Source organism: Heterodontus francisci, chromosome 5 (genome assembly GCF_036365525.1).
Source record: "Heterodontus francisci isolate sHetFra1 chromosome 5, sHetFra1.hap1, whole genome shotgun sequence".
NCBI lineage: Eukaryota > Metazoa > Chordata > Chondrichthyes > Heterodontiformes > Heterodontidae > Heterodontus > Heterodontus francisci.
Genome location: NC_090375.1, coordinates 60,056,700 through 60,073,328, shown reverse-complemented (window position 1 = coordinate 60,073,328; position 16,629 = coordinate 60,056,700). Strand labels below are relative to the sequence as shown.

At 43.7% G+C, this 16,629-nt stretch overlaps 1 protein-coding gene across 10 annotated transcripts in view; it reads right to left on the bottom strand.

Moving 5' to 3' along the window:
- LOC137369872 (microtubule-associated protein 4-like) overlaps positions 1 to 16,629 on the bottom strand; it is a 546,551-nt gene that overhangs the window by 387,957 nt on the left and 141,965 nt on the right. For all 10 annotated transcript variants that reach the window (XM_068031528.1, XM_068031524.1, XM_068031523.1 and 7 more), the window contains one exon: positions 11,819 to 11,893. In XM_068031528.1, the coding sequence (XP_067887629.1) occupies positions 11,819 to 11,893 (75 nt within the window). The remainder of the gene's footprint in view (positions 1 to 11,818; positions 11,894 to 16,629) is intronic.

The window sequence follows — 16,629 nt, the reverse complement described above, 5'->3', positions numbered from 1 at the left end:
CCCCTCTCCAGGTACACAAATGAAGTTACAATCCTAATAACAAAAGCTATGCAGATTTTCAGTGGTTGGGTAAACTATGCAATGAGTTCTTTTTATACGTGTTATATGGATAAAGTCTGATTGTATCTATAGATGATTTTTATTTTGCTAAACACCACCAAATCCTAGACACATAATTCACTACACCAGACTGCCAGTTAGATTCCAACATAGTATAAAAATAAACCAGAAGTGGCCACTAATGTAAAGATGCTCTTTGGACCTTTGATGCTCGCCACAAGTAGAACTGGAAATAATTGACAAAACCTTCTCAAGATGACACTTTGAGAGCTGTAGAGTTGAGTTGTGCAACATTTAATCACTGGAGCTGCTCTTGTGTGTAGAGTGGCCTGAGTGATAAAAAGCTCCATTCTATGCTGCTAGATACAGATATTTGGAGGGAAGGGAGGAAAGAAATGGGGAAAGAGAAGAGAAGCAAAAAAGCACAGGAAGTTAGTGTAAAGAAAGAAGATATTTTAAAGACAAGCTGTCTGGCAAACGTTAGAACACAAACCATCTAAACCACACAATAGTCTCTCCAATTTTCTTCCTCTTCCCTGAAGTCTTTGACTCAATTTTATGGGCAGCAGCTGCCATTTGATACTTCACCCAAATGCCCATTATTCATGTGTGAGCCTGAAACAGGCTCTCCAGCTATGGAGATCACTACTGAGCATAATTTGACATTTACACACAAGCACTTCCAGTGAGCCAATTTGTTAGCCAAAGGAGCAAAGACCAAATGCTGCTCCCCTGCTTTTACTAACTCGACACACGCTGGCAATTGAGGTTTGTGGACTGTATGGCTCAGACAGTGAGAGTTCACATGTAAGGCAAATTTACTCTCTTCTTTACAAATCCCAACCTTTACATTACAGAGTCATTGAATAGGATGAGCATCTGACTTTAAAACAAACTGGAATATTTATTGATAGTGCCAAATTACTTTAGTATGTTACTAAAACCTATTTGAGTCGAATTTAAATTTCACCTATGTACTTAATCTCTTGCTTGCAGCCAAAAAGAAAAAAGCGTGCTGTATTTTAAAACCAGTGATTCAACTCTACTTAATTCAGTCAGATGCCTGAATCACTATCGTCTGCAAAGTCTGTTTATCATCCTTGAGTTGTTACGAACAGTATAAATACTGGCTATGACTCACCATTTACTGCTCTTTAAAGAAACCACGCAAACATTTGTCATCCCCTGCTGCTAGGGTACAGTTCCACAGCAGCCCTCTGCAAATGCCAAGATAGTGAACACTGTGTCTACTGTGAGGAAATATCACAGTAAACCCATCCAATCTTTGAACAAGATCCACTTGTTCACACAGTCAACAAGATTCACAGGATAATGATCACAGGTCATAACTGATGCGGCAGCCATTCGACCCATATTAATTCACCCATCTAGAAAGACTTTTACAGTCCTTCTATTTCAGCATCCCACTGCACTGCAAGCCTTTTGTACAGCAAACATTACTGACTTCCACTTTCATTCCTATGTCCTGCTACACATGAAATCAATAGTCAGGTGCAAAAGGACAGAGCTCAACAGGAATGCATAAGCCACTTTACAAGAATGCAACTTGCATTAAAATATTGCCCCTTACATCTCAAGCATCTAAGCCCATCATCAGAGCAAATTAGAGCATGGCTACCCGACCCCGACCACACCTGACGAGTCAGGTTCGGGTCGGGTCGCTTTCAGATCAGGTTGGGTCAGACACAGTGCTGCTTTTTGGTCAGGGAGGGAAAAGCTTCCAGATTTGAACAGCCAGAACATCAAGGTGGGAAATGTGCATCCGGACTCCGCACTAGTCTGCGGTGAGTGATTCCATCTAAGGTAGAGCACAACCTCTTTAATATGATCAACTTCATTCCAGTGGTTGGGTTGGGTCGGGTGCGGCAAAAAATCAAAGGACTCGGGCCAGATCGGATGTGGTTCTGTCGGACTTGGGTCGGGTTTCAATTGCAGACCCGAACGCGCGGGAGCGAGCGAGAGAGCGAACGCGCGAGCGAGAGAGCGAACGCGCGAGGGAGCGGGCGGGAGCGGGCGGGAGCGGGCGGGAGCGGGCGGGAGAGGGCGGGAGAGGGCGGGAGAGGGCGGGAGAGGGCGGGAGAGGGCGGGAGAGGGCGGGAGAGGGCGGGAGAGGGCGGGAGAGGGCGGGAGAGGGCGGGAGAGGGCGGGAGAGGGCGGGAGAGGGCGAAACTAGCCAGGCTCAATCACATACTCATCCAACATCCAACCCATCCAGCTCACTGTACAGGTTTGAGAAACCAGGCAGATTTTTCTCCTCCCTAGCTCGGGACAATTGTAACACCCCATCCGCCACCCTGACACGAGATAATAGCAAAGTCCGGGGATCAAGCCTGGGCAGCTTTTTGATCTGCATAACTCAGTACCACACCATTTAAGTCTACTTACCCAGGTCATAGGAACTGAAACTGAACTAGAAAGTATGATTTTTTTTAAAAATATAAAAATGGAATTTTTAAACTGTACATCTTCAACAAAGTATATTCTTGAAACAGGCCATTCGGGAACTATAAACCTTTGTCACAGATCACACATTTAAATATGAACATACGATGCTTCAAATTAACACCTTGCCGCCCTTTCCCAACCCCCTCCAAGTGCTTTAAGGTTTACTGCAGTTGCGTTCACTTGCTAAACACACTGATTCAGCTGCCTTAACTACTACTACCTACACCAGATATTAAAACGAAGAGAAAAAATATTTGTTTGATTCTTCTGTTCACCCTATCAACAGTCATGTTCCTCATAATTGAATGACAAGTTATATGCAGATGATATATAGGTTATGGTCAGCCCCTAATAGTCAGCACTAGCATCAGGCAACTCCTGCATAGAGAAAAATCGCAGTGGGATGCATGACTGGTGTATCCCTCATTGGAGCATACAAGATTCCATACTGAAGTTCAACTCCATAGTCCAGTCCCACTTTGCACCCTGGAAAGCTGCTAAATGTGATGCAGGGAGCAGGCAGCAATCAGTACAATAAATGATTACTATTATAATAATACTCATCTTTTGTCCATCCAGACTGTCTTGATTGGTCAGTTTAAGTGGCACATCTATTGGTGGGCAGTGCCTGGTGCACACAGAGGCATGTGTGACACACCGAGGACTGGAGCGCAGGACGCATGTGTGGCTGCCAACTGTTGATGGCAGTGGTGGGGTGCAAGTTGGTGGAGAACAAGAGTAGCGAAAAGGTAAGTGGAGCCCAAAAACAAAATTACCCTGGCTGGAGAGATTATTTCTGTGACGGATGGGATGGGATTGATGGGATGGATGGGGGCGGCAAGAGCACGATGGGGCTAGCATGAGAGGGATGGAAGGAATGGTATGGGCCGGCATGGGAGGGAGGGGATGAGATTATGGAATGATGAAGTGTGACAAAATGGTGGGGACAATTATTTGAAATTTTCTGCAAAAAATGAAGATTCAATAGATTTCATAGAATCATAGAAAGTTTAAGGCACAGAAAGAGGCCACTTGGGCCATCATGTCTGTGCCGGCCAGAAAACAATCCACCCATTCTAATCCCACCTTCCAGCATTTGGTCCGCAGCCCTGCAGATTACGGTATTTGAGGTGCATATCCAGACTCATTCGAAAGGAGTTGAGGTTTTCTGCCTCAACTACCCCATTACTGCCCTATTGTTCTTGCACTTCTCAGAGATTTGCCCACATATCTGCTCTTCTATTTCCCTCTGACTGTTTGGGGGTCTACAGTAAACACCCAGCAGTGCGATTGCCCCTTTTTTGTTCCTTAGTACATACTTGGCCTCTGCTCAGCACCTCATAGGTGATACTAGGAATTTGCTTTCATCCCTATTCCTCACAAACCAATGCCTGACAACTGCGTGGTGTGATGTAATACGAGTACCTGCATACTGGATATCATGCAGCGTTCACATACACACACTTTCCAGCAGCGGTTACCTGAGAGTAACCGATAGCTGGAAAGCTGGCTGATTATTATTATTATTTTTTTAAAAACCTCCCTCCTATTTCAGGAACATTGAGAAATTGCAGTACCCCACTCCCCACCCCATCCCACTTCACCTATATTGAACTTGGCATATGGCAGGGATTTGAATGAAAATGTTTTAGGAAAAAAAAAAATCGGGAGCGGCAGCGGACAAAAAATAAATAAATAGTGGCCGCATGCGCGGGTCGTGCGCCGCCGATCTTCCTCGTGGCAGCCCAGGATAATCAACCGGTCGGGCCACGCCACCCTCCCCCCAATCACATGGAGGGGGCGGGCTCTCCGACACTGACAATGGTGTCAGCTGTCTGTCCACAGGAGCTGGTGCCATTTTTAAAGGGCAGCCAGCCCTGACGGGTCAGTTAAATTTTTTTTAAAAGGGCTACCTACCTTACACCCCCAATATATCACCGATAAGTCTATCACCCCTTCCCCGAGCAAGCCCCCACCCCCCCCAGTAACAACTGAATTCGACTTTTGCCCTCTCCCCGCTCCCAAAAACACTTAACTTCAACACTTGACCTCCCCCACTCCCCACTCTCAAACTGATCGAAGTGCAGAGGTCTCCCCTTCCCACCCTCCTCTACACTAGTAATTTACATTAGAGCCCGTCTACACCCCACCCCTGCACTAAAAATCATAAATTCCTCCCTTCCCCACTATGTTGGCACCTGCTTACCCTGCACAGGCATGTAAAGGTACGAGAGTGCCAGCCGCTGCTCAAAGATCACTGTTGATTTAATTTAAATGCATTCATTTCATTAATTTAAATATGTTAATCCAGGTCCTGTCGCCTAATGGCGGGGGAATCGCCACGGAGCCTCACCGCCGCCGGGAAGATTGGGCCCGGCACTCCCAGCATCGGGCTCCGCGGTGGGCCGCTGATGATATTCAGGCCCCCCCCCCCCCCACCGATGGAGCCCGATGTCCGGAGCTCAGTAATATCCCAGCCAGTGTTTAGTAAGTGAATGCAATTGCAGGTGAATTAAAAGAGTACATCAGCGTTGATTCAATAGACAAAGATGATGGATAACAGTCTATGCCCTCCAGAGTTTCTACACAGTTTAACACCAATGGGAATACCAGTGCACAAACTTAGACTCAAGGAAGGAGCAGTTATAATGTTGCTAAGAAACCTGAATTCGAAACAAGGACTTTGTCATAAAACAAGATTGGTAGTGTCATGCAGGCACACATATTTCGCCATATGAACATTAATTATTAAACTGTTACTGGAGTAAAGGAAGAACTTGTTTAAAAAAAACAGACCCTTGACTGGAAAAACATTTGCATAGTAACAGACAGTACTTGGAAAGGACAAAGGGGCCGCTCCCTGCTCCAATTTAATCCACAATGGACTTTTGGATTACCAGTTGTTGAAGGTGGAGAGGCTAGCATTCCAGGTTAACTCCAGGTTAAGATGGCCGAATACACAAATAGACATGGTCAGACCAGTTTAGTCACATGACTAACTGGCTGTTGGAGTTTTTTTGAATTTGAACCTGCCACAGAGTTTTAAAACTCAGAAAGCTGTTTGCTCCTGGACTGAAAAGACCTCTCTCCTGTCTGCTCTCATCTTGCTCTCACCAGCTTCGGAAACCATTGAAGACACAGGAACCCCAAGACAGAAACGTCTGCTACAGTGAACAAGGTTTAAGAATACTGGGTCCCAATGAAAAGCAAAACTACCTACAATCAAGGACGCTACAGCGAGTTCGAAGCACAGTAAAAAAAAACCCTCTTCACAGATTCCCTCAAACCTCTCCTCCATATTCCTGTCTCTATTTGCATGTGCGTATTGCGTGTATTCATAAGCGTTAACCGAATCAGAGTTTAAGTTTAAATTTAATTAAATTTCACTTTTCTTCTTTAAACCTAAGGCAGCCTGTTTGTGCTAATTTCTCTGCCTTATAATTAGAAAGCGGTGAACAAGGATTCACCATGGGGGTGCTCAAAACAGTGTTTAAAAAACAAAACCCTGTTACAATAAGACCAGGTGAAGGCTGAGAAAGATCCCGAGACACCTTTCTCACCTGGTCGTAACAGTAGTTAGAAAACGGCTTTCTTCGATGATTGATGCTGAAATTATAACAGGCAGATTTCAGGAAATAGGCTCAGTATTATTCGAAGAATAAATTATCAGATGTAAACCTGGCTTTTCAAACTCAGGAGAAAACAGTTCCCAATTAGACTATTTACTGTAAGTAAAGTCACAAGGCCAGATTCTTGACAAAATTTGTATTTATATTCCTAGGCCTGTTTTTACACATGCACAGCTTAATGTAGCTTCAAGAGTGAGAAGTTTTCATTCTGTTAAAGTCTTTGGTGAAAGAATAACTAAAAGTCCTGTATGTAAAGAAGTTACAATAAAATTGCCAATTTGACTGCAAATGTTTTGCACTCTCTGCTAGTATAATTTACTAATGCTCATAAAGCAGCCCTGTAGCAAACACTTACTGCTCAAAACAAAGCTGCATGTTTGACTCCCATCTGGCAAATGTGTCCGTCACGGTTGAGAGTTCCAGCAATTATTCCATTGTCTTTTTTTTTTAAAAAGGAAATCTGAGACTTGTGCAACTCTTGCATCACACCGGTGGGCACCGATGGGAGTTCTAGTCTCTGAATACTGGGTTTACATCTAGCGGGACACTCATTTCCAATGGGAGCATAGTGACAGCCTCCCATTGTATCAAGGTGGTCCTCTTGATAGGGAGTCAAAAGTCAAGTTAATAATCTGTCCACATAAAAAGGGTCTTTGTTATGAAAAGAAATCTGCTGGATGCAAAAGCAGTGGAAGAAATGGGTTATCTCAAGTGCAGCCAGAATTCTGGAAAACTAGCATTCACTGCCCATCACCAGCAGCAAGATCGAAAGCTGAGCGAGACCAACGGGGAATAAAGATCGTGGCAGAACAATCCTAAGACCAGCAGTAAGATCAAAAACTGAGCAAGACCGGCAGGGAGGATAAAGATGACAGTAGAGCAAGCTCATGACCAACAATGAGATCGCGCACAAAGCAAGACCAGCGGGGAATAAAGAAGGACAGCAGAACTGGCCCAATACCAGCAGCGAGAGCAAGAACAGAGTGAGACCAGCAGGGAATAAGGAGGGGCAGCAGAGCAGGCCAAAGACCAGCAGCGAGAGCAAGAACAGAGTGAGACCAGCAGGGAATAAAGAGGGGCAGCAGAGCAGGCCCAAGACCAGAAACGAGAGCGAAAACAGAGCGAGACTGGCAGGCAATAAAGCGGGACAGCAGAGCAGGTCCAAGACCAGCAGCAAGGGCAGAGTGGAATGACGTTTGGAAGCAAAAGAGAGAAGAAAAATCAGTGTGACATCACAGGAAAGTAGTTAGGTGATTGGTTGGTGAGTATTTCTCTTCCTCTCTCAAAAGTAGGACATTTGTTCAAACTCAGACGGGAAATTAAAAATTTTAATAGGGATAAGTATAAAAGTGCATTAATTAATGAGTATTAGCACAGCAGGTCTGGAGGCCTTAATTAAAATTAATAGTCTGAACAAGGTACTAACTAGGTTCTAAAAGAGGAAAGAGATTTTTTTTAGATCATGGATGAGTCATACAGTCAGAGTATGCAGCACAGGAGGCAGCCATTTGGCCCATCGAGTTCATAGAGTTTAGAACAATCGAGTCTTTCCCATTCTCCCCCTCTATCATGGATGTTGCAGGTTCCGGGATTTAGATGTTTCACTAAGAACAGAGAAGATGGTAAAAGGGGGGTGGTGTGGCATTGTTAATCAAGGAAAGTATTACAGCAGCAGAAAGGACGTTTGAGGACTCGTCTACTGAGGTAGTCTGGGCCGAGGTTAGAAACAGGAGAGGAGAGGTCACCCTGTTGGGAGTTTTCTATAGACCTCCGAATAGTTCCAGAGATGTAGAGGAAAGGATAGCAAAGATGATTTTTGACAGGAGCGAGAGTAACAGGGTAGTGGTTATGGGGGACTTTAACTTTCCAAGTATTGACTGGAAATACTATAGTTCGAGTACTTTAGATGGGTCTGTTTTTGTCCAGTGTGTGCAGGAGGGTTTTCTGACACAGTATGTAGACAGGCCAACCAGGGGCGATGCCACATTGGATTTGGTACTGGGTAATGAACCCGGCCAGGTGTTAGATTTAGAAGTTGGTGAGCACTTTGGCGATAGTGATCACAATTCGGTTAGGTTTACCTTAGCGATGGGCAGGGACAGGCATATACAGCAGGGCAAGAATTATAGCTGGGGGAAAGGAAATTATGATGCGATTAGGCAAGATTTAGGATGCGTAGGATGGGGAAGGAAACTGCAGGGGATGGGCACAATCGAAATGTGGAGCTTATTCAAGGAGCAGCTACTGCGTGTCCTTGATAAGTATGTACCTGTCAGGCAGGGAGGAAGTTGTCGAGCGAGGGATCCGTGGTTTACTAAAGAAGTTGAAGCGCTTGTCAAGAGGAAGAACAAGGCTTGTGTTAGGATGAGACGTGAAGGCTCAGTTAGGGCGCTTGAGAGTTACAAGCGAGCCAGGAAGGATCTAAAGGGAGAGATAAGAGCAGCAAGGAGAGGACACGGGAAGTCATTGGCGGATAGGATCAAAGAAAACCCTAAGGCTTTCTATCGGTATATCAGGAATAAAAGAATGACTAGAGATAGGTTAGAGCCAATCAAGGATAGTAGTGGGAAGTTGTGTGTGGAATCGGAGGAGATAGGGGAAGTGTTAAATGAATATTTTTCGTCAGTATTTACAGTGGAGAAAGAAAATGTTGTCGAGGAGAATACTGAGATACAGACTACTAGGCTAGATGGGATTGAGGTTCACAAGGAGGAGGTGTTAGCAGTTTTGGAAAGTGTGAAAATAGATAAGTCCCCTGGGCCAGATGGGATTTATCCTAGGATTCTCTGGGAAGCCAGGGAGGAGATTGCAGAGCCTTTGTCCTTGATTTTTATGTCGTCATTGTCGACAGGAATAGTGCCGGAAGACTGGAGGATAGCAAATGTTGTCCCCTTGTTCAAGAAGGGGAGTAGAGACAGCCCTGGTAATTATAGACCTGTGAGCCTTACTTCGGTTGTGGGTAAAATGTTGGAAAAGGTTATAAGAGATAGGATTTATAATCATCTTGAAAAGAATAAGTTCATTAGAGATAGTCAGCACGGTTTTGTGACGGGTAGGTTGTGCCTCACAAACCTTATTGAGTTTTTTGACAAGGTGACCAAACAGGTGGATGAGGGTAAAGCCGTGGATGTGGTCTATATGGATTTCAGTAAGGCGTTTGATAAAGTTCCACACGGTAGGCTATTGCAAAAAATACAGAAGTATGGGATTGAAGGTGAATTAATGCTTTGGATCAGAAATTGGCTAGCTGAAAGAAGACAGAGGGTGGTGGTTGATGGTAAATGTTCATCCTGGAGTATAGTTTCTAGTGGTGTACCGCAAGGATCTGTTTTGGGGCCACTGCTGTTTGTCATTTTTATAAATGACCTGGATGAGGGTATAGAAGGGTGGGTTAGTAAATTTGCGGATGACACGAAGGTCGGTGGAGTTGTGGATAGTGCCGAAGGATGTTGTAGGTTACAGAGGGACATAGGTAGGCTGCAGAGCTGGGCTGAGAGATGGCAAATGGAGTTTAATGCGGAAAAGTGTGAGGTGATTCACTTCGGAAGGAGTAACAGGATTGCAGAATACTGGGCTAATGGGAAGATTCTTGGTAGTGTATTTGAGCAGAGAGATCTTGGTGTCCAGGTACATAAATCCCTGAAAGTTGCCACCCAGGTTAATAGAGCTGTTAAGAAGGCATATGGTGTGTTAGCTGTTATTAGTAGGGGGATCGAGTTTAGGAGCCACGAGGTCATGCTGCAGCTGTACAGAACTCTGGTGCGGCCGCACCTGGAGTATTGCGTGCAGTTCTGGTCACCGCATTACAGGAAGGATGTGGAAGCTTTGGAAAAGGTGCAGAGGAGATTTACTAGGATGTTGCCTGGTATGGAGGGAAGGTCTTACGAGGAAAGGCTGAGGGACTTGAGGTTGTTTTCATTGGAGAAGGAGGAGAAGAGGTGACTTAATAGAGACATATAAGATAATCAGAGGGTTGGACAGGGTGGATAGTGAGAGCCTTTTTCCTCAGATGGTGATGGCAAACACGAGGGGACATAGCTTTAAGTTGAGGGGTGATAGATATAGGACAGATGTCAGAGGTAGTTTCTTTACACAGAGAGTAGTAGGGGCGTGGAACGCCCTGCCTGCAACAGTAGTAGACTCGCCAAATTTAAGGGCATTTAAGTGGTCATTGGATAGACATATGGATGAAAATGGAATAGTGTAGGTCAGATGGTTTCACAGGTCGGCGCAACATCGAGGGCTGAAGGGCCTGTACTGCGCTGTTATGTTCTATGTTCTATAGCCCTGCAATTTTATTTCCCTCAAGTGCCCATCCAATTTCCTTTTGCTGAAGAGCTGAGTCTGTATATTTTAGTAAAGCGCAGACTCGGCTTATAAAATGAAGGGAATAGATCGTGGATATTCAACAAATTCTTTCAACTGGATAGGTTAGGGAGGACCAGAACTTGGTTGGATGTTAGGAGGTTTCCCTTTTCACAGAGAACAGCACATCGGTGGAACAGGCTACCAACTCACATGGATAACATTAATTTGCTAAACTCCTTCGAGAGATTTGGAGCGGTTTCTGGTGGGGGCAAAGGTCACCCTCTACAAAAGCTAGGTACTCTAATATAATGGACGAGTTAATGAACTTGTTTCAATTGTCTAAAGAGAATGGAGAGGCACTGACAAATCACAAGATTTTCCCCACTAATTGGTCAGGGTTTTTAGCCTCTCCCAGTAGATTGTGTAGCTCCAGGTGGGCAAGGATGCACAAGGCATCATGAATGTATGGGACAGGTGAGATGAGCCAGTTGGTTTTTCATGTACATAATTTTCTTATATTCTTATGTTAGTCCTTAAGTTATCAGATGGAAGATCAACTCTTGTCCTTTTGTGTTGTTAGTACCATAACTGCTATACTGTCATACTATTCTATTCTCTGGCCCCAACTAAAAGTAGTGATCATTATGAAACTACCAGGGCAGCATTGTGACCTATTTCAGTCTCAAGTTCCCCAATTTATTTGTTGACAGAACTTGAAAATAAACTGTTGGGGAAAATATGCATATTGAAAATTTACATATGTACATTAGTCAGCTTTGAAAAGTTTTAATCTGCTCTGCAAAGTCATTCTTTTGATACACTTTTAAAGAGTATCCTTGAACATGTCCAGTGCTACAGCTGATTAAAGCACTGTGGCTGAGATACACAGATTAGGAAGTTACCAGGTTTGATCATCAATCTGTGCTGAATTGTCAGAACTCACCAACGCAACAGTGGAACCACTGCAATCAGCCTCAAAGCTCTTGGGTTAGAGGGGGGACAAATAGTGAAGGATCCTGGACCCAACCAATATCCAGAGACCTTAGCTAGAAGTGCATATGTAGAAACAGGTGAGGACAGCAGCACACTCAACTGTGAATCCCAAAAGGTGAAACAGTCTAGTCATTCATTGTTTAGGTTCACACATTAAGAATGGCCAATTGGGAGAGGGTGCAGCACCCGCTGAATCTTATCCCAATGAGAATCGAGGCCCTCAGGAAAAAATAAGCTTCTTACCTTGATAGAGATATCACACATACAAAATTCAAAACAAAATAGACACAGCTATTACCAAAGATTCCCAGTTGAATTCCTGCAGGGAGTAGGGATACAAAAAGCTCCTGTTTCAACCTTACCTGTGCCATCAGTTTGTCCTACACCATGCTCCCCGTTGGGCAGCTCCCCTGGTTCCTGCTCATTTGCTCCAGAACCTGTAGAATTTCATACACAGCAGACAGTCAGACACTACACAACATGAATGGCATGATTCACAATACTCTAAGCTCCAGAGCTCAAAATAATCACACAACCATCTGCCTGTCTAGGATAAAGGAAGGAAGGCAAAACAACAGAAGACTATTACTGTTTCTGGAAAGGGCTACATGTTAGAAATCAAATTACCCTACAGAACATTTAACAGTGCACAGCTCCTCTGTTGATTGCACAGTCAGTATTTTTAAGGCTGTGGGTCAGATCAGTGTGGCACAAATAGCAAGTGGGTCCTGAATGATTAACTTTGAACGATGAAGAATCATCAAGGTCACTAATTTATGGCAGCTGAAGATGTCAAATTCAGTTTTTGTTACCTGGGTTTCTGGAAAAAATTTTTTTAAAAGATTACCATTCTGTGGCTCTGCCAGTTTTCCCATAAAAGTGCAAATCATGACCTTTATCATTATTAAAAAATATATCCAACTTCTAAACTATTTTATGCTCTTTGTAGTCAATGGACCATGTCATTTCAAATGTCTCCACTGCTCGATTGCTGCTTTATTTTCATTTGCCTGTGTCCTACATTTATTTTTTCTTCTCTGGAGCTCGTTCCAAGCAACACCTACAGTGAAGTACTATGGCTATGATGACAAGCTTCAAACAATCAAACCATTTTCCTTTAGATTAGGTTCTAGGGTTTTTTTGCCATTGACCACCATCGACTTCAGTTTGCTAGGGCTACTTCTATCAAATTCTGCTTTGATATCAAGGTCAGCTGCTCTCTCTCCTCCCATTAATAGTAATATTACCGCCCCTTCCCTGGTTTGGGTCTGGTGAAGGACTCGAGTGGAGAAGGAATGCACCAATATGAATGGGAGGCATAACTACATCGGGCCACTATGTTTTTTCCACTGCTGGTATGTTTTTGCCTTCCTGGATGAGCCACAATTTCCTCCAGTTAAACAGTGATACAGCCAAAGTCATCTTCTTCAGCACCCACTATCAGATTCCACTGCCTCCTTGGGGCTACTCCCAGGCTCAGCCAGACTGTTCACAATATCAGTGTCCTATTTGGCCACCAGCTGAGCTTCCAACCCCATATTGTCTCAGTCACAAAGACTGCCTATTTTCACCTCCATGAAATCACCCATCTCTGACCCTGCCTCTGCCCAACTGATGCTGAAACCTCATTCATGCCTTTGTCATCTACAGACTCAATAATTCCAATGTTCTCCTGGCATCGCCTCCTATCCTCCACCCTCCATAAAGTTCAGCTCATCCAAACCTTTGCTACCCCATATCCTAGCCCACATCAAGTCCTTTTCATCCATCACTCCAATGCTTGCTAACCTATGGTGGTTCTCAGTCCAACAACAGCTGTAATTTACAATTCTCCCTTGCTGCTCCCAATCCCAATAAACTTTTCCAGCCCAAAAATCCTCAGAGCTCTGTATTGCTCAAACTCTGACCTCTTGTGCATTTGCCACTCACTTTGCCCCACCATTAGCAGTTATACCATCAGCCGTCAAAGTCTTGAGTTCTGGAATTTCCTTCCTAAACTGCTCTGCCTCACCTCTCTCTCCTCCTTTAAGACCCACCTCTTTGACCAAGCTTTTGGTCACCTCACCGAATGTGTCCTTTGGCTTGGCATGTTGATATTTTTTCTGAATACGCTTCTGTGAAGCGTCTTTGGATGTTTTTCTATGTTAAAAGTGCAATAAAAATGCAAGTGGTTATTACTTGCAAACTGCTTAGCAGGCTGTTTTAAATCATGAGCAGAATGGATTCAGTCTGAGGTCTTGACACTCGTATAAGATATCATGACACAAACAAAACAGTAGGGCAATTTCAGTTGTGGAACTACAGTTGGTTTTAGTGCTCCTGGGCTAGACGAGGCCAAAAATTTAAGCCGAAGTCCCCATTTACCAAATTCCATGACCCCTGCCAAATATAATGTACAGGTCTACACAGTATCAGGCTTGGGTGCGAGGTCAACCAATGCCCAGTTGAATTTACGGCTATGCACATATACAATTATTTATGAGCTAATGGTAAGGCTGCTGTAATGTGGCAGATTGTCATGTTCCTGAATCACTGCAGTAATGGTGTTGGATAGGCAACAGCAGGATTTTGAATCAACAGCAATTAAGGAACAGCCATATATCCCCAGGGATGGTGAGAGAATTGGAGGGCTGGTGTTCTCATGGTATATTGCTTTTATCCTGCTCAGTAGTAGCGGTTGAGGCTGGTAAGTGCTGTTTATGCCAACAAGCTGCTTGAGGACACACCACAATCATGAACCTTTACCCCACCAAGAAATAAAATACATTTTTTTGGGGGGGGGGGGGGGGGGGGGGAAGATGATTCAGTTTTGTGCCCTTTATTGAAGGGCACACAACCACAAAATAAAAGCCAGTTTTGGAATAGCAGTTATAGATGCCTGTGTCCTTCCAAGTTATTGGCAATAGTATAAAGAAAGGAAAAGAGGAGAAAATATGCAGACAACTATGAAAAATATATGCGGTTTAGGCAGCCACAGATTACAGCATCGTCTGCTGTTATGAACGCTGGACCTTGTAACATTATTTTACTTATTAAAATATTTGAAATCCTCACACCACACTTGTATGTTACACAGTTCTCTTTGATGGCAAAATCCTTTGCGGTTAAAACTGCCAAACTCCTCCCAGTTGCAATAGGTTAAACATAATCCAAAATGATTATGGTTTAAAAATTGCGATTTGTAAAAGTTCAAGATGGAGTGCGGAAGTGACCTCACATCCACTCTGTGAAAGGACAAGACCGAAGTCTTGGTTACCAGGACAACAGAGAACACAGATCAAAGACCTTCTTTTGAAAAACGGAGACTGCAAGGATAACACCTGAAAAACAATGGGTTTCACCCTCTCAGACTTTCGAGTCGTAAAACAAGGACAGTAATTTTGAAAGATGCAGCTGTTAACACCTGGGAACAATGCAAGGCCCAAGTGGCTGAGAAACCAGACTTCTGGACTCTGCACATTAGAATAAGCTACTGACTTTTGAGTCCAGATAAATTTAACAGACTTACTGAAGGCAAACATGCTGCAAGAAACCAGCAGTTACAGCCTCAAAGCAGGCTGTAAGAAAGGAAGACCATCTGCAGTGGCAGCTCGAGAGAGAGGGAACACCTGCTCTCAAACTGTATACAGTAAAAGGCTGCGAAGACTTGAACCCATTTTGAAAGTTGAAGCTTGCGGAGAAGTAGAAGACCAGCAGGATAACCAGGAAATGCCTTATTCACAGACGGGCAGGTCGGAAGTGCTGAGAGAAGTGAGCAAAATTTTTGAAAAGGTCTGGGAGATTCAACCTATTGCAACTGGGAGGAGTTTGATAGCTTTAACCACAAAGGATTTTGTCATCAAAGAGAACTGTGTAACATACAAGTGTGGTGTGAGGATTTCAAGTATTTTAATAAGTAAAGAAAATACCTTTCTTTGTAATTTGGGGTATCAGCTACTTAAAGTGCTATTCAGTTAACTGGGGATTTCTTTTAGTTTAGTTATTATAAGTCTTAAAACTTGTCCCTTCTACTGTTCACAACAGGCAAGATACAGGCCGTACCCAACCAGCCCGTGCTGGCAAAACTCAAAACAGTGTCCAACATTAGATGTGATTCCGCGATTGGACAACATTTGCTAAATAATCCGCAGTGTGTTAAGAATTACGCTGACAACCAATTTAAGATGGTCAGTAGGGCTCGCAGTGTGATGCATTTGCGCACACTGAAAGCTACATATATGAATACACTGGGCCCTGTTCTTTGCAGACAGAAAGAACATGTAGACACATTGTGCCTGTTTCAGCTGAACAAAATAAGTGACAGCCATTCACTGGTTCATTCCTTCCGGACTATACCTTGACCAGAGTCAAGCTGCCTGGTTTAAATTTCAAACAAAGCTTGGCAGTTAACTGTCAGTCACCGTAAACTGGTGCATTCTCCATAGCAACGCCTGTACCAATCGGAGTTCACTTGCCAACCAATCAGCACTCCCTTCTCGCAGTATAAGCTGTTGTTTTCCCTTACATTGGTTATTCTTGTGGATTGTCCTGATGCGTGCAAGTTGAAAAGCTTCAACAACATCTCTATTTTCAACAATTCTCAAGTTCTGTACTATCAAATGACTAAGTCGTAAAACGTTAAATCTTGAGTAATTCTTGAAATGGGTCTAGGGGTTCATATCTCTTATTTTTCACGTTAATGATCTAACTGAGGTCGTAACACTTCACACCAATTGGCACCTGCTTTCAATTCAATTCAGACTGATGAGATTTAGACAATTTAGGAAATCAGGAAACACTTTTTCCGCACAAAGGGTACTGGATGCTGGGACAACTGACACTTTCTGGATCAACAGAGTTCTGTTAGGTAAAGTTATCAAGGGCTATGAAACAAAGGCAGTACATGGAAGTGGAGGTACAAAATTAGCCATGTATTAACTGAATGGTCAAAAGAGAGTCAAGCGGTTAAAGGGCCCAATTCCTGTTCCTATGTTGATCTCCTCTATCAGCTAAAGTTACTCAAAATGAAATTAGTTCCAACAGTGTGAACCCAGTACCTTATGTGAACAAATGAGTTGTGTATAAGGAAGGTAGAAGGAACAGACATAATGGACGGAATGGTCGATCCTCATTCCAAGCTCAGTCTTCAAATCCTCATGAAGTTGTGCAGGACATATACAGAGGAATGGTTTAA